This window comes from Gopherus flavomarginatus, chromosome 4 (assembly GCF_025201925.1).
Source record: "Gopherus flavomarginatus isolate rGopFla2 chromosome 4, rGopFla2.mat.asm, whole genome shotgun sequence".
Classification (NCBI taxonomy): Eukaryota; Metazoa; Chordata; order Testudines; family Testudinidae; genus Gopherus; species Gopherus flavomarginatus.
In genome coordinates this window covers 110926674-110945459 of record NC_066620.1, presented here as the reverse complement: position 1 = coordinate 110945459, position 18786 = coordinate 110926674, and the positions used below count along the sequence as shown (strand labels likewise).

The 18786-nt window shown below is 43.1% G+C and overlaps 1 protein-coding gene across 5 annotated transcripts in view; it reads left to right on the top strand.

The window, feature by feature from the left end:
* ARFGEF3 (ARFGEF family member 3) overlaps positions 1-16219 on the top strand; it is a 121309-nt gene extending 105090 nt beyond the window's left edge. For 3 of the 5 annotated variants that reach the window (XM_050949401.1, XM_050949397.1, XM_050949400.1), the window contains 8 exons: positions 172-300; positions 1483-1659; positions 2815-2929; positions 3745-3847; positions 4561-4692; positions 6290-6420; positions 10387-11611; positions 13899-15016. In XM_050949401.1, the coding sequence (XP_050805358.1) occupies positions 172-300; positions 1483-1659; positions 2815-2929; positions 3745-3847; positions 4561-4692; positions 6290-6420; positions 10387-11611; positions 13899-14090 (2204 nt within the window). In that variant the 3' untranslated portion in view covers positions 14091-15016. Of the gene's footprint in view, positions 1-171; positions 301-1482; positions 1660-2814; positions 2930-3744; positions 3848-4560; positions 4693-6289; positions 6421-10386; positions 11612-13898; positions 15017-15336 lie in introns of those variants that run through there. The other 2 variants (XM_050949398.1, XM_050949399.1) reach the window with 2 other exon arrangements.
* Positions 16220-18786: the final 2567 nt, after the last annotated feature.

Sequence of the window (18786 nt, the reverse complement as noted above, 5' to 3'; positions counted from 1 at the left end):
AAAGACTAGGAACCCATTATCTAGCTCACAGTAGATTTTTTTCCTTCATCTCCCTTGCATTCTGAAACCAACCCCTGTCCATGATCAAACCAGTAAATGCATTATAAATAGCTTCTCGTCTATTTCCCCACACCTTACTCCTAGCTTCTCATTATGTGTCCATATTTCTAGGCCTTATCAATGTCTGGATCATTCTACTGGAAGAATTAACTACTGCTATATCCAACTGTCCCCGCCAGCACCAGCCACCCACCCTGGATTTACTCTTTGAGCTGCTGAGAGATGTTGCCAAAATTCCTGGTAATTTCAATGACTTTATGGAACATCTGCTACTGAAACACAGAAAAATCCTTGTTAAGCTAGCAAGGACTGTGAAGATAGTTTGCTTAGCTCCTCTAGAGAGGAGATATTGTCCTTGTGGTGTTCAGCAGTAACTTCTTGGATTGGTTAAAGATCACAGTGATTGGCTCCCAGGGGAGCTTCAGCAAAAAGATTATAGTCTTTGCATAGGAGAGGGGAAAGGGATAACTGTGGTAATTATGTGGTAGCTGTTGGCATGTGTTAATTTTTTTAATTGGTACTGTTGTCTAGTGTACATGATTCTCCTTGTTCTTTACACGTTATGATATGCAAGTATTCTTTTCTCCACTCCCTTGAAGGCCAATCTGTAGAGTGATATGACATCACTGGTACATTCCCTGCACATCTGCTATTGGTATATATATTGGTACGTTCCCTGCACATCTGTTGTTTTTCATTCAGAACAAATATTTAAAACAGAGCAAGGTAAAAGCTGGATTTGCTTGAAAAACTTCTCCTATTCCTTGAAGTGCTGGACAGTTCTCTGTATATTATTAGACACTCTTCATGAAATCCTCCTTGAATGTTCATCCAGAATAAAATTGCGCTGCTCAGTTTGCATTCTTATAGTCAGAACCAGAACTGTGCATCAGACACCCTAATATAGACATGTATGCCTTTACACCACACCATATATGGTTATGAATGTTTTATATTAAAACCACACAAATAATTGGCTGATGAATAAAAAACATGTTGCTGGTGTCAAACTCAGAATTAAGTACTGGCATGCCCAGTATTTATTTTATTAACAGCTGAATAGCTTGCTATGCTCTTGATCACTTCTCCCCAGAAAATAGTTGCGCTATCAACTCTTACATCTTACAATAAATCTACACTAAATTCAATAAAATAGTTCGATTCTCCATGTACCCTTCAATTAATGGGTGGCAACTTATACACCTTCGACTGACAATCCAAGGTGTATGCACTGTTGCAAACATTACTGGCTCTTAGTTAAGACAATACAAGTGTTCCAGATATTTTGGAAGTAGTTTTCATTAACATCACTGAATCCATGATCGCAGTCTGGTAAAGGATCCAGGATTTCTTAGTTTGGGCATGTGTTTGAGTGAGTATTTGCAGCCAGAAATTCTTACCATTGTCGTGTTTTCCTTCTAGGCCCAGGATTTGGCATTTATGCAGTTGTACATCTTCTACTCCCCACAATGTCCCTCTGGCTCCATCGTAGCCATGGTGACCATGCTTACTGGGATGTGGCATCTGCTAATTTCAAGCATGCAATTGGCCTTTCCTGTGAACTGGTAGTGGAACACATTCAAAGTTTCATTCATTCAGGTAAGCAGTGTCCCTTCAACATCAGATTTAGTGATGCAGGGTTTTACTGTGTGACATTGTGACGAGCGTCGATTCCCGCTGGTCATCCTGGGAATTAGCTCTGTCCACTGCGGAGCGGCCTCAGCGTGTGGTGTCTTGCCTGCTGTCCATTCTGCTCTGGGACCCGCGTTGCTCTCTGCTTGGCAGCATCCCCTTCAGGACACTGCCCTACGGCAGTTCCCACTACTCCAGACTCTCACCCCCGGGGGGTAGGGGGGTAACAGCAGTCTTTAGGACTCGCACCTGCCTCAGTGGCCAGCCACAACCCAGAGTCTAGCCTCTTAGCTCAGGGGAAAGTTGCAGTCTGTATTGGCCACCGTCTTCTGTGGCCAGGTGGAGTATAAGAGGGGGACCCAGGCCTGCCCACTACTCTGAGTCCCAACCCAGGGGCTCTCTAGTGGCAGCCTCCTTCGTTCCCCTCCTGTCCACTTTTCTTCCCTGGGCCACTTCCTTGGCCCTTTGTAGCCAGGCCGCAGCCTGATGGGTAACGGGGCTGGAGCTCTCTCTAGCTCCCCCGAGCCTGCCCAGTACTGCTCTGTCCAAGGTGCTAGCTCCTTCCTCAGGAGCTGGTCCTTCTCTCTTACCAACCAGGGCCCCGCCCTGTTTGGCTGCCTCTTCCTTCCCGATTGGCCCTCCACAGGCCTTCGTTGATTGGCTGCCAGTCTGCGCATGTTTCGACCCTTGTCTCAGGGGATGGGGCGGTCGCTTAAACATGCTTAGAAGATGGCTTGTTTTTGGTTGCTCAAGAAAAAGTCAAAATCAGAGAGAATGGGAAGGTCATTTTTAACTTCAAAGGGATTATGTTAAACTTTCCAAAAATATAAAGTCATGGAGTATTACACTCAAGATTATAATGGATGGGAATTGGCAGGAATAGGAGCTAACACGGTACTTTCCTCAGTATCAGTGGGAATATTTTAAATTCCCATATACTTGCCTGAAGAGAACAGTTCTCCTCCTAATTTGCTGTGTTTTGACACCTATAAAACTGGCATTAGTGTTAAAGAGAATCAACTTTGTAAAACATCCAGATATCAGAAAGAAGAATGACTGCTGTTTCCCTAGATGATATGGCTAAGGTGGGAATGCTTAAAAACAACTTTATTTTCCCTGTAGACATTGGCTACGAGAATATGATTAATACAATGCTAAAAGATCTCTTCAAGTTGTTGGTAGCCTGTGTGGCAGAGCCTACAGAAACAATCTCCAGAGTTGGCTGCTCATGTATCAGGTAATATAGAAAAGCCTCTTTCTCCCATCGGCATATTAAAAAAGAGGAAGTGATGCAAAGACTCCTGACTAGAGAAGTCTTGGCCAAACACACAGATTGATCATTTTGGCCAGTACCTCCCTAGTAATCTATAACCCATCTCTTGTTCTTTAAAAGCAAAATCTAGAGTTAGAAAAAGCTTCCAAGGGCTGAAATCAAATTTTCATCAATTAGCCAGACTCTGTTTGCTTGTTATCAAACCAAATTCCCAGTCGCGAAGGGGAAGATAGGAATGTGTGGGAACGTCCATGGCCCATCTGTATTGACTGGATGCTGTCAGAGCAGCGGAGAAAGTCCATAAATTTTGGGAAACGTAAATAAACATGCATGTTCCTCCCATGAAAATATCTGCTCTACACTAATATCTACGTCACTAGTCAATACACAGCCTCTAGAAAAAATAATCAAACTGCTGTTGGGTGGGACTCACAGGTCTCCTGAGGTAAGTATCCCCATCACATTGTGCAAATTATTCTTACAGTCAAACCCAAAATGTGGTGCACAGCACTGAACAGACAGTAAAGAAAGATGCAGCCCGTGCCCTGAAAAGCTTGCAATCTATATAGATAAAAAGCATGCAAATAGCAGCCAGGAAAGGAATACAATATCTAGGCAAAATGGTCAGGGGATGATTGGCACACCATCTTACTAGCTCAATGTTTGTGAAGCAGCTGCCTAAATTTTGCTCTACCCAGTAGCCCAGTTTCTTCCTTTTGAGTCAGAAAAAGTTTTGTTGGGCTTGCAGGCTTGATAACTTCTAGTGTCCTTACTTGCAGGTATGTCCTCGTGACAGCAGGGCCTGTTTTTACTGAAGAGATGTGGAGGCTTGCATGCTGTGCATTACAGGACGCGTTCTCTGCGACTCTTGAGCCAGTAAAGGTAAAACCAACATCCCAACCAGCTTCAATTCACTGATATTTGCTAGATAGATTGATTCCCCTTTTCTGATAAACTTTTGTGTCTGATTTCACCCAAGCCACAATAAAGACTGCCTGAAAATCAAAAACATCAGAAAAGTAATTTCAGAACTATTATTTTAGTTATTGTTATGTTAATTCAGTTTTAGTGAAAGATCTGATTAATAACCTTGGAAACAGAAGTGTTGTATATTGTCCAAAGAACGTGTACATCATGGCAGTGGCATGGTGCCATGCTTCCTAAGACAGTGCTCCAGGATTGCATCAAAGATCAGAGAGGGAAGTGGCCAGACTTCTTCATGCTTCCCTGCCAATGTGAATCATCAGGGCTGAACAGGTGCGACTGAGATGTCTGCATGATGTGTCTTTGTATCCAGTTCTTACAGCTGGATTTACAAACACAGTGGGAAAACAAATGATTGCTTTAGTGATGCCTTTGCTACAAACTGAGTCCAAAACACTTGTCTCTTTTGATTCAGTCTTTGGTTGTGACCGAAAACCCTCATAAGTCATCACAGTTCAAGCTCTTAAAAGGGAATCACAGCGCATTAGTTCAAATAAAATATCAGGGGAGATGCCAGGGCAGTTATGGGAGATCTCTCAGGGATAGAGGGCTCTACAACTACTTGGTTGATCTTACACACAGTGAAAGACTGATGTTGTGTCTCTCTGTAGAACCTATTGGGCTATTTCCACAGTGGTTCTGAAAGCTTTAGTGGCGATGCCTGTGAAGTGAAGGTGGCAGCCCCATCTCTCTCTCCCAGTGCTGAAGCTGAGTACTGGAGAATCCGAGCCATGGCACAACAGGTAATGATCTCATTACAAAGGAAGCCAGAGAACAAACTATATACCAAGAGTTAAACTAACAGGCAGGTTGAGAATTTTCTTTCCAAAAAACTCTTGGAAAGAGCAAATAATTTTACTGTGGGAAGAGTCTTTGCTCAGTACCTTTGTTACTGGAGGCCCGGGGAAGTGTTTCCCTCCAACTATGTGTTTTCTCCCCATGGAGAGCAGTAGGCTTGTGAAGCTCCATACTAAAATAGCATCTTTCTGGAGTTTACCTTGCCTTTTCTTGTCACTTAAGGCAGCAGCACATCAACTACTTCCACAAGCAGCCTGTAGAGTGCACGACTCACCGCTGTGGCGCCTCCTGCTGGTTGTCTCTGGAAATTAGCATTTCCAGCCTCCGGTGCGCCCTCTGCAGGCCAGTGTCCCACTGCCACTTGGCCCCTGTGTCCCTCACGGACCCAGTGCCCCCTTTTTCTGGGGTGCTGGCCCCTGGCAGTAACCTCTTTCTCTCAGGGTCTCACCTCCCCAGGGAACCCCCACCCACTATCCCCACCTCACCTCAGTATAAGGCCTAGTTATTACCGGCACGGTTGGGTTTGGACCTGCTGCCTTTGCCTACCCCTGGGCTGCCCTCTGCACCCCCCAGTCCCCACTGGCCTGCTAGGCTGCTGCCTGGGGCTTTCCATGCTGGAGCTCCCCAGCTCCTCTGTCTTTCCCCAGCCCTGCTCTCCTCAGGTCCTTGCAGCCAGGTCCATCTACAGCTAGAAAGACTGCCGGCTCCTGGCTCACTGGACTTTTATAGGGCCAGCTGTGGTCTGATTGGGGTGTGGCCCAGCTGCAGCTGCTTCCCCAATCAGCCTAGTAGCTGCTTTCTCCCAGCCACAGCCCTCCCCAGGGCTACTTTTAACCCCTCCTGGGCAGGAGCAGGTGATCACCCCACTACACATCCCTTTGTGCAAATCAAGGTAAATGTCCTCTTAGACATACGAATAATCATTCTTCCGAAAGAAGTAGTGGAATGTCTGTCACTTTGATCACATTAAAAATAAATTGGACAAACCCTTAAAGCTAGAGACAATCCTTCCTGGTGGAAAGGGATGGATTAGATGACCAACAGGTCACTTCCGTCAATTTCTGTGTGTAATTGATTGTATCTGCTGCTTTCTTGGAATACCTATTCCACAGATAAGATGCAGACCTGGAACTGATGGGCAATAACAAAAAGGCAACCCAGTGGGTGATGGAGACTGGTGGGTAGCATTGGCACTGTTTGTTTTGTAATTTAACACATGAAGTTCAGAGAAGCCCAACTCCCATAACCCTATCTAGTTGCACGTATGCATACACAGTGTCTCTTCAGTGACATCTCTGAGATGAATTCTGCTCAGTTACAAGACAGAGCATGACAATTTACAAGAGCTGAGATTTGGTTGACTTCCCCTGGGAAGTCAACAGGAGTTGGGTGCCTTTGAAAATAATCCCCCTCAGAATGCGCAGCCCTCACAGGTGGGACGCATTGGCCATGCGATGGGGCTGTTCTGTTCCTGTGTGTGTTACCTTTTCAAACGGTGCAGGTGTTGAGCTGCTTGTTGTGCGTAATGTGTGGTTTCTTTAGGTTTTCATGTTAGACACCCAGTGCTCACCAAAGACCCCCAACAACAAGGAAGGATTTGAACATGCTCAGTCCTGTGTGCTTATCATCGAGCTGCCTGCTGACAAGAAACACAATGGGCATACCCAGAAAAGGTGAGAAGCCATTCCAAAAGGCCTTCATAGGGCTAATCAGGAGGCAAAGAATGCTTTTAGTGAGGTGAAAGCAGAAGAGCAAATCTGTCCTCCAGTTTTGCTAAGAATTTGAATTATCAATTAATAGAATGAAACTTAGGGAAGAGAAACAACCATTATCAGCATGCAGGAGAGACCCATAAGTGAAGAAATATTGATTGTGCAGCCCTCCCACGGGTGAGCACACACTCTGAGTAGTCCCAGTGAAGTAAATAAGGTTACGTGTTAGAGTGCTCACCTATGCCAGGGATCCACGATCAGTTTGGTAGCCTCATCACATGGTATGTGAAAACTAGACTAGAAAAAGAACCAGCAAATCATTTATAGGGAACTGTGTGTACGTGAGTGAGGGATGGATTGGACTCAATAACCTACAGTGCTTGTTCTTTTTCATCTCCAAAGCTAGGGTTCCTTCGGTGCAGCTTTCTGGATTTTTCGTCAGCCAAAAGCAGAAATTCCCTTCAACTGTTTTCAAAAATTTGCAGGCACCAGGGAGATAAAGGGAAGAATTGCTGTGCTGTTTTGTAAATGACCATAGTATATAGAAATTAGAACCAGAATTATTTATTTGTACTCCACAACTATCAGTAAAATTTTCCACTTCTTTTTTGCAACCATAACTCCAAAATTACGCAGAGGAAACTTTCGCTTGTTCCAACTAAAGGACAGTTAAAATTATTGGATTAAGAACAAAATAGAAATGTAGGACAGTGGGTCTAGTGGAGCAATGTAAGCTAACCCTAGGTTAGCAAAAGCATTGTCCAAAACTACCCGGGTCGTGCTCGATATACTAAGATGAGGAAATTTTTGCGTGCTTATAGATAAACTCTTCAAGTATTAAGTCATCCCATCGCAGATCTTTCAGCATGTGCTTGCCTGGCACTTCACGTACTGAGCTCATCACATAACATTTAAGTTGATACTTTTTGGCACTGATGAACACTAACGTCAGCCTCAATAGCACAAATGGGACAGAGTCAGAATTGTGAATCCAGGACCTGCATTTATATTGTTGGAAATGTATTGCAACAATGAAACCTTTTGGGGATGAAATGTATGTGATAAATGGCCTGCAAGCAGGCATTGTGGCAAGCCTCCTTTGCTCCTCCTTATTCAGAGCTGTAGTCTTGTTCACAATGAGAGGCAGATCTTGATGGTCCTTCCTTGGCTGAGGAGAAAGGACAATGCAAGAAGCCTCATTTCCTTGCAGGAGTGTGCAAAGGTCTCCCCCAGCTGCAATCTCTATGCTGCCTCCTCTCGAGGGTGCACTGGAGACTGCTTTCTCCTGCTTCCCCTCAAGGGGTCAGGGAGGGTTGGGATCATGACCTTAACCCTCTCCTTGCCTGGGGGCAATAACCAGCCCCATACTAAAGAATGGGACAGATTGTGCAACATTCCTTTACCTACTCAGTGTGCATAGAGAGGTCCCAGTGGAAACTGTAGCACTTCCCAAGGCAGTGACATAAGTATCAATCTATACCCAAGCATTTATAAGGCAACACAGGCCTTTTGGAAAGCATCACTGTACTGAACACAAGTACTCTGAACCATTCCAGTATCATTAGACCTATGTAGTGTCTAAACAATAACCAGGAGTTTGGTTTGGTTTTCATAAGTGAGTTTCCACTATTTAGCCTACTCTTCACCAGAATAAGGCTCAACCTAGACTGTGCCATTATTTTCCTTGTTATTGTTTTCTACAACAATACATCTGGTGCCAATCTTGCATGCTAAAAATTGTAACCATTCTGAAGCTTTGTTTTAACCTCCTGGGATTTCTCTTTTCCCATTTGATTTTTGCTTCATTAATGCTACATTGTTCCATAGGAAACTGGGGTAAGGGAGCGTTTTTTTTTCCTACACTATAGTTTCATAATTTGCAATTGCAAACAAAAGATAAAATAATGTTATGCTTAAATGGGATTGGTGTCGTGCTCTTGCTTATGTGTCTGTGCCAGCACCTTAGTTTGGTGTTTTACCTAGGAAATGACATCCTGGCCAAGTAGTACTGCAAACAAATATCCTGTTAAGCTGTAAGGCCCAGATTTTTAAAGGTGTTTTGGCACTGCGGTGCTCAGCATTGCAAAGCCTAACTGATCTATGATCCTAAATCTCATTTTCAAAAGGAATTTAGGCACTTCAAAGTCTAATTTCCTTAGGAGCCAAAATCCCATTGACATTCAAAGTGCCTAAATCATTTTTGAAAATGAGATTTAGGCTCCTAAATCAGTATAGGTGTTGCTGCTCTCATTTTTGCAACCCTAATACCTTTAAAAATCTGGGCCTAAGCCTATTAAAGGGAGTGTGGATTTCCCTAATTCTGGTCCTGGGTCTGGCACTTGATTAGTCCCTTCAAGACAATGGAAGTTCTCATTTGCCTAAAGTTGTGCACATGCTTAAGTACCTTGTTGAATCAGAGTGTCTGTCAGTAATGTTTGTAAAGCAGAAGACTACCTGCTAGAAAAGAGCTCCTATATAATCATCATGTAATATGAGACCATTCCAGATTTCACAGAGGTATTTGAGTCACCTGCACTGACCTCAGGTTTCATGGCAAACACACAGATAGATTTGCCATGACAGCACTGATACTACATTGTCTGACCTGTGACCGCTGCACATGCATGCACACAGGAATTGCAGCCCAACATCTGAGCTAACTCCTGTACCAGAATAACACGTATTTGCATAGCGAAAAGCATACTGCAGAAGCTCTATGATACTAGCACTCAGTTCCTCCTGTCATGACAGGCACTGCTATCCCGGTATGTTTACCACAGTATCAGTTCCAATTCTGACATCATAGCAACTGTGACTGTATGCAAAGACTAAAGAGATTAAGAAAATTATCATAAACGAAGATGCTAGTGATTTGTAGGATTAAAAAAACAGGCTAGGATAATTTTTAAGGCACTTTCTTCCTAGCCTAGTCTATGCTGTAGGATTCTAAACATTATTCACTGGTGCATAATCTGCAAAATTTGATCCTGTTAAAAGGATGACATTTTAGCATTCCTGGGCTTCCTGTGCAGATCATTAATTTAGTGATGTGGTCGCAGGATGTTCCTGATCTCCACTGAGAGGAGCAGGGATATAAACACTCAGCTCTGCATGTCTGGGAATAATACCCACTAGGAGTGGTACTGTAATTTCCATCCCATATTAGGTGTATATAGGTTGAGGAATCGGTTCTTAACCCATTCAATCTGGGTTAAATTAGATATATTACATGGTTGTTGGTAAAACTGTTTTAGAACAAGAGCCTCTATGCAGTCTCCACCATATTCCTTATGCTTGTGTCCTGAAGTTCTGGGGAGAGGTTGTTGGTCTTACTAGGGGGGAAATGGAAACCAGGAATTAGAAACAATCAAAACTCAGCTTTGCTATGGCAGATTTAGTCTTTCAGAAGCATGTCAGTTTGTTTATAGAGAGGAGTGGCATGGTTGCTGCCACTAGAGAGAGTCAAAGTGCAATAAAAAGACAAGAAGGTACAAGGACCTAAATGAAGCAAAATCAGGAGACGCTGACATAGTAGTCTTCCTGTTACAGTAGTGTACAATGTTTGGAGAAAGCTTAGTTACAGTGATACTGAAAAAGAAAACATTTAATCCTGCAGTTGATGTCACATGTGCCAAAAGGCTACAGAAGTAGCAGAAGCATAGTACAGTATTGAAATAACTATTACAGTTTGAATGAGGGTAGCATAGGGCCTGATCCAGAAAACTTTTACTCAGTGTGCTTACCCAACCAATTGTAATAAATGGGACTATGGGTGTGAGTCACGACTGCTAAAGCAAATAAAGATTTGTAGTTTGTAGCTTTCATAAGTCATTCTAAAATACAGTATATGTCTATAACTCAGTGAAATAACTTGTGAATTATGAACTGTTAACTTATATTTTTTTCCCTTTTTTTGGTGGTATCAAGTATCCCTTTCAGGACAATAGTGGTGAGTCTGTTGTCCCATCAAGTGCTGCTCCAGAATTTATATGATATCTTGCTGGAAGAGTTTGTGAAGGGCCCTTCTCATGTGGAAGAGAAGACAACACAAGTGCCAGGAACCAAACTGGCTGGTTTCCTCAGGTATATTTCCATGCAGAATTTGGCTGTCATCTTTGACTTACTGCTGGATTCTTATCGGACAGCCAGAGAGTTTGACACAAGACCTGGGTTGAAGTGTTTGCTGAAGAAAGTGTCTGGCATTTGTGGAGCTGCCAACTTATATCGTCAGTCAGCAATGAGCTTCAATATTTACTTCCATGCCTTGGTTTGTGCTATACTGACAAACCAGGAGAACATCACCGCAGAGCAGGTGAAGAAGATCCTATTTGAGGATGATGAAAGAAGCACAGACTCCTCCCAGCAGTGCTCTTCAGAAGATGAAGATATTTTTGAAGAAACTGCCCAAGTCAGCCCCCCAAGGGGGAAGGAGAAGAGACAGTGGAGGGCTAGAATACCATCTTTGAGTGTTCAGCCAGTGAGCAATGCAGACTGGGCTTGGTTAATCAAAAGGCTTCACAAGCTATGCATGGAGCTCTGTAATAACTATATCCAAATGCATCTGGATTTGGAGAATAATGTGGAGGAACCTCCAGTTTTCAAAGGTGACCCTTTTTTCATCCTACCATCCTTTCAATCTGAAACCTCCACCCCATCAACCGGAGGGCAGTCTGGAAAAGATACACCCTCAGAAGATGACAGAAGTCAAAGTAGGGACCACTTGATAGACAATCTAACGCCCAAGGGAGGGAGCGGAGAAATGCTGCTGCTACCACCATTGAGCCCTAAAATGGAGAAAAAGGACCAAGCCAGGAAAAAAGAATGGTGGGAGAGTGCTGGCAACAAAATCTACACCATAGCCACTGATAAAACTATCTCCAAACTCATGACGGAGTATAAGAAAAGGAAGCAGCAACAAAACTTAACCTCTTTCACCAAAGACGTCAAAGTGGAAAAGAAGGGAGAGTTGTTGGGCTCAAGAGGGCAGGATTCACCACTCCCCCAGCGACCGCAACATCTGGTGGACCAGGGCCAAATGAGACATTCCTTCAGTGCTGGCCCAGAGATCTTGAGGCAGGAGAAGAGGCCACGCTCAGGATCTACAGTCAGCTCCCTGAATATATCTGTGAGAGATGCAGAGGCACAAATACAGGTAGGACAATTTGTAGACTATATGGTAGGGTAATGCCAAAATGGGTAGAAAAAGATTAAACCAAAGTGTCTAGCATCAGAGATCTACTGAGTATCCCCACAAGCTGGTATTGATGTGACCCTGCATCATGATCAGATCAGAGAGTATTTTGTGGAAGAATTGTCAGAGACTTCAGGGAAATTAGAAGGGGAGATACTGGGTAAAATTTTGCTTAAGTGGCTTCAGAGCCCATGTCCCATTTTCAAAAGTAATATGGCTAATTAGTAGCCTAAGTCCCATTGACTTTCAATGAGACTTAGGCTGCTAATTGCTTGTCTGTTTTGAAAATGGGACTTAGAAGCCTAAGTCACTGAGGACATGTCTAAATTCCAGCTGGGAGGTGTGATTCCTAGTGCAGGTAGACACGTTCTCACTAACTTACCTTGAGCTAATGCACGAGAACTAGCAGCGTCTACCTGGGCTGGGACTCTCGCCTCCCAGCTCCAGTACAAACACCCTTAAGTGCTTTTGGAAATGTTACCAGTTGTCCTATGATTAAGGCCCTACTTAATTGCGATATTGCGGAAATTGCAGGTCCTGCAATATTAGACTTCCACTGCAATTTTGATTTAATTAGCTTTCTTTAAGCAGTCCACAATTTTGCATACATTTTTGAAGTTTGCCCCCCACACACTTTCCCCCCAGTAGTACAGTCAAACTCCATTTATCCGAGCTGGTAGCAGCTGGGGCTCGAACTGTCAGCACCACACAAAGCAGGAGTCCCATTGTTGGCCCTGTGCATTAATGACTGTAATATAGTTGCAGCAAAATATCTAGTGATCAAAAAAATTAGCAGGCATAACACAATGCTTGAGTGTTTTTTTATTGTTCTAGCAAATTTTTCTTAAACAAATAGCTCTTCTCTGGTTTTTCCAAATTACCGCAATTAATAAAGGTCCATTATTAGTTTTCTGCAATTTTTCCATGTCTTGCCTGTAACTCAGCTGTAATTATTTGACAATCATCCCACAATTTAAGCAGGGCCTTACTTATGATCCTCTTGTAATTGGAACTGACAAAAGAAGCCGTTCTGAGCAGAAACATTGAACTCATGACTGGTTACTATTTGCATCTCGGGATAACAGACACTGCAGGCACCAAACTTTGGATTTGTGCTCATTTTGTGATAGGATAGTATGTGAAGAAACACTACAATGGTGATGTGTTCTCTGTTAAGACAAAAAAAAACCCTACATATAATCACATGAGGGATATATTGTGGGTTTTCCTGATTCCTATTGTACCCTATGTATATGAAACATTCTAGCATCGTTCTGGACTTTTCCTGCTATCATAGCCTCAAGATATCTTTATTTTCTACCATGTAATGTGACCCAAGAAGAGACTGTTCTCTCCAGAAAGTGAGAGTAATTTCTGTCTTCAATGGGATTTACTCATACACTGTATGTGGAGATTTCCCCCTGGAAATTGCTGCACCTCAAAAAACAAAGCAATTTGCATCTCCCTCTAAGCATGTGCACTGAGTGCCAGGGCCACAGAGCAACAGCAGATGCAATACCTAGGCACCTTCCACCAATCTTCCTTGCTGCTACATGAGCTTATTAGGGACAGAAAAGGCCACCCACATCATCTCTCCTCTCCCACCCCAGAGGATCATGAGGATCTGGGCCTTGCCATTTAGAACCAAGTTCCAGACTCCATGTCAGTTGCCAATTTTTAGGTGCCCAGAGGCACAGTTGCAAGGGCTTCCTTCCTCTCCATTACAACCTGACCCTAACCAGATGAAAGTATAGTTTGTAGTGCTCTTTCTTTAAGAGTTTGCAGTCTCAGTTCAGTGAGGAGAGGGCCCTGTTCATCCTAATCCCTTATCCAAATCTCCTATGACTGTTCCCTTTGCAAAACACTGCAAAGATGAAGATGCTTATGTCCATCTTACTTTGAATTTAAAGGAACAAGTGTGTCCTTCACTGAATTCTTTTTTCTCTTGGGAAAGAGAAGCAGGGCCCCAGACTTTATTTAATAACAACAACAAAAATGAAGTGGATTTTAATGGAATGCAAGGTTTGGAAGAATCTGCTTTTAAGATGTAGTGATGGGATTGAGACAAAGAGCCCGATTCTCATGTCAGTTACATCAGTCATACCCCAGTGTATCTCCATTGACTACTTCTGATTTACACTGGTGCCATTGGTAGCAAATTGAAACCCATAGTGTGCTGTGGCTATTTATGTGACACTCTCTTCTGATTCTGTACAGCAAAGAATTTTTTTTTCTAATTTTGTTTTAGGCATGGACCAACCTGGTGCTGACAGTTCTCAACCAGATTCAGACCCTGCCTGACCAAACATTCACCGCTCTCCAGCCAGCTGTGTTTCCCTGTATCAGTCAGCTGACTTGTCATGTGACCGATATCCGTGTCCGTCAGGCTGTGAGAGAATGGCTCGGAAGAGTGGGAAGGATCTATGATATCATTGTATAAAGGAAACGTGTTTATTAGCAAGGGGAGAAGGAATCAAAGGCTTTTACAGGTATACAAACATAATACTGTTACTGAAAGTAACTGGTACAGAGCTACACCTGCAATGCCTATCTGTGGTGATAAATTCTGAAACAGCAAGCTCTCCAACATGTCCTCTACCCACTTAAGATTGTATGTTTGTCAGTCTCAACCCAACAAAGGAAGTGCTACACTTCACATTAAGTAGCATGACATAACACCAAGAGATGAATCTGAAAATTGCTGGTAAATCAGGCTGGTACATAAAGGCTTAGTACATTTCATAGTGGGTATTTTCATCTGTGAAAGTTAGATTGTGTATGAATGCACTTCTGCAGTGAGGAAAGGAGAATAAAGTCAAAATTTTCCTGGCTGCAGTTGGGATGAAAGCAACTGTGTTCACCTAATATGGGTCTCTCAGATGATACTAATAATTCCCAAGATCTAGGACCAAAGTTATCAGCTTAGCTTTACCTGGCCTCCATTTTTTGAACATGTAATACTATGGACTCCACTAATTGAAGGTTCAGAGCATTCAATAATTGGTGAATACTGCTCTCACTTGTACTTAAACATCTAAGACTTGACTGTGCTTCAAAACGCAGCATGTAGACAACTGGATCATCTGACTCACACACCTAGATAACTGAATAATTGTGAGAAAAAAGCTGAGGGCATAACAAGTGAAGATGGGGGCGTTGTTTACAGTACCCTTAAATTTTCCACATGAAACTAAAACGCATCTGGAAAAAGTCACCATAAAGGCACCAAAAAAAAAATTGACCTCGCTGCTTAGTAGTCATTAAAATTTACATTCTAGGCAGAGGCTTTAAGCCTGGGGTGTTGCATAGCTGCTTTCCATTGCACCTCAGGAAGATCCCGGCTGTAAACCAGTCACAGGAGAGGCACCTCTGGGTAGGAGAGGCCCCTGTGTAGCACAGAAGTAGGTCCTTCTTGCTGCTAACATATGGGGTATGGCCAGGGTTCCTCTTCATCCCACTATCAGCCACATAAACAACAGAACCCTCTCTGCTAATCCAAATTTCAGATACTATTACATGCATAACTCTCACTGTGGAAGTTCTTCTGTGAAGCTAGTGAAGAATATGCACTAGTGAGCTAAATTGCAGCCTGGCCAAGAGAATTGTGGCAAACACCTAGTATTTAACCAAACATGATAGAAATCTCCTAGAGTCCTATGCATAGAATTGGCTTTATGTTTTCACAGGGGAAGGTATTCTCACGTGTACAGCCTGTCTGCTGTAGCTTGCTGGGATCCCCACCATTTGCAGCTATATTTACCCCCACTGCCAGTACCACTGGTTCATAGGAGTCAGACTGGACAAGAGCGGGCAGTGCTACTCTTCAGTTGGCCAGAAGAGGCCTGTGGTGGACTGAGTCCCCTGCTCCCTCATGCTCCCAGCTGGTGCAGAGTTGACTAGCACACAGTCTGTGTGTGTACTGGTATAAAAACAAACAAAACCAAAATCTTCATTTCAAAAGATGAACCTCAGCCAACAAGAAAATGCTCATTCTGCAAGGAATTCCATGCAAGTGGAACACCATGTGGGTGCATGGTTTCTCCTGTGCTTATCTCCTTACAGGATTGGGTCCTAAGTTTCTGATAGAATCTCGGTGCTTTAGCATATTCTGGGGGAAGAAAAGACTTCAAACAGACAGGATATTGCCAGTAAGTTTGAATTGCTGGCTGATCAATAACCAGGGTAGGTGTAATGGAGGGTCATCTCTGTGTGTGGACTCTTAAGACAATCCCTCTGCCAGATGGACAATGTCCACCTGGTGCTCTCTTAGTAAGTAGCCCCTAATTGATCATTCTTTTGGTTGTTCCTCTATTGTACTTAAATCTCTATAAGTCTATATGTAAATGTACCTCTGCACCTTAAACCTTTCTGGGTATGTCTATACAGCCCATGGCAGCAAGTCTCAGAGCCCAGTTTGACACTCAGGCTATGCTATGGTGCTAAAAACAACCACGTAGACAGTGTAGCTCAGGCTTTGAACCTCCCTCCCTTCTTTAGGCTTCAGAGCCCAAGCAGCTACACATCAATTTAGTGCTGTAGCATGAGCTGGGCTGGTTAGCTCTCTAGTGCATATTCACAAGAGTTTTACCCATTCATACCAGACCTGAAATGAGCCCATACATACATTGTATTTAGGGTTGCCAACCCTCCAGGATTGGCCTGGAGTCTCCCAAAATCTACGTAAATCTCTCAGTGACTATTGAAAGCAATCCAGGAGCTTTTAATAGGCTAATTTAAGAAAATGAAATTACATCATGTTGGGGGAGGTAGACGGACTCTCCACTCAGCATTGGCAACCCTAGTTATATTGCTTAAATGTGCATTTTCAACAGCTGTCTAAAAGGTACATCTAACTGCCAAAAAAAAGTTGATTGGGTTTATCTGATATTTGTTAAATTTTGTGCACACGCCTTTACTACAACTGAGTTAATACATTCTGTGGTGTCAGCTCTCACAGACCAGGCTTGAGCATGTGGGGTTTTTTTCCTTCCCTTGACAGCATAGGGGGAAATTAAAGCCAAAATATATGATTAAGTTAAATTAGAGATCTGAAATTAACAGAAGAAAAGAACTTAAAATCAACTGCATGAGCTATGTGAGAATTGCAGCATAGTCTGTACAACTAGACTCAATCGCAGCTGAGGAGTCTGCACCATCCCCATGCCCTGTTCTAACCTGGCTGCAATATGTGGGCATAGTGGCAGCATCCATACAAATACAACCTTAGGGCAATGTTTTTTCCTCTGAACTAGTTCCTGTGCATTGCTGAGGCAGCATGAAGGAGGCAGAATGTGACCATTGCTTGCTAGCTCTGCATTCCTTGACAGAGGATCTCTAAGCTTGCATGAAGTGAGAACAAGTGCCTTCTGCTCCAGCCATCCTCCCCACCCCACAATTGGGTTTATTTTGGCAGGGATAGAGGACAGTTATCTGCTGGCATGTGGTTCCCCAGCATCCTCTTGCCTCACACTGGGGCAGATGGGCACACATAGGAAGCTGTAACTGGCTCCCTCACTCCCACCATCCCCATGACTACAGTAGGGCAGGAAATGGTTTGCCCACCTCCTGAGAATTTGAGCTTTTAAAAAAAAAGTCTAAATCTCAAAACTTTTCACTAACCAAAAAATGGACCCATTTTTGCTTTGACTTCAGCATGGTTGGCTGGTTTGTTCTATAAATTGACTGTTTAAAAATTCAAGTTATTCAGACCTGAAAAATTGAACTTTGTTTTTAAAAAAAAAGGTCTCAAACATTTGACACACAAAATTATTTTCCCACAAACACTTTTGGCCTTAATCTCAATGAATGGGCATTTTTGTATGAAAAAATGTTTAATTGAAAAAATTCCTGACCAGCCCTAGCCCCTACTCACTGCAAAGTCTCGCTCCCTTACTATGAGCAGAAGAGAGAGGAGGCTATCATTTTTGACTTTGAAGCCAAACTCCTGCATCTAATTGGCTACATCACTGCTTTTTTTTTTTATTTAAAGCAACAATATAAAGTGCCCACTCTCCCCACTGGTGCCTAAGGTTTTAAGGGGACATTAACAAATGTGTGTACAATATTGCTGGCAGTTTAAAAAAAAATTAAAATTAGGGAAGTTTTTTTTCTTGCAACTAATGTTTAAGTGCAAAAGGGTATGTCTATCCCACTATGACAGGTCTTTAAAACAGCCCCAGTCTAACTGCCTCACTTTGCCGTTGGTGATGTTTTAACATTTTATGTAAACAACAAAACCACAAGCATGATAATTTCATTAATAATTTGTGTAGAACGCTTGATGAGGCACAATGAACTCCAGGGAAAAGCAAACTCAGAAGGGCTAATTCTCAGTTATGCTAAGGCCCAGTTAGGTTTATATAGGGAAGAAATGTCCCCCTTCCCCACCCCCCAACTGTAGCCCCTCTGGGAACCTCTCCAACCACTGTAGAGGTGATGTAACAGCTCTCCCCCTATCCTCCTCCCAGCCCTCTGCTGTGGGGGGCAGGATCAGGGACATTGCCGGATAGCACAGCGCTATGGCCACTTTCTGCTTCACAAGGCCTGATGGAACAGAGTGCAAGTTAGAGCACTGTTGAGGATCTTTTTATACTAGGGCTTCAGCATGCTGCTGCAAAACCCTAAAATCTGGGGAGTATAAAAGTGGTTTAAAGCTACCATTACCCTTCCCCCTGATCCAAGTAACAGAGGGCTTTTCTACACAGCAAGTTAGTGCACAGAAAGCGAAGGTGTGAATCTACACCAGATTGCTACGCTGCCTGTGTTTTTCCTGTCTGCTTGCAAACCAGTGTGATGCTACAGCCCTCCCTGCTTACAGTAAATTGTATGATTAAAATAGAGGGAGAAGGTGGGTGAGGTACACTTCTACCTTGATATAATGCTGTCCTTCAGAGCCAAAAATATCTTACCACATTATAGGTGAAACTGCATTATATTGAACTTGCTTTGATCCACTGGAGTGCACAGCCCCGCCGCTCGGGCACTGCTTTACCACATTATATCCGAATTTGTGTTCTATCGGACCACGTTATATCGGGGTAGAGGTGTAATTTCTTATATTTATAAAAGTTTAGATACCTCATGCACATTGTCTCTCCAGTATGCTGGGCCCAACACAGCTGCAACACTGTGATTAA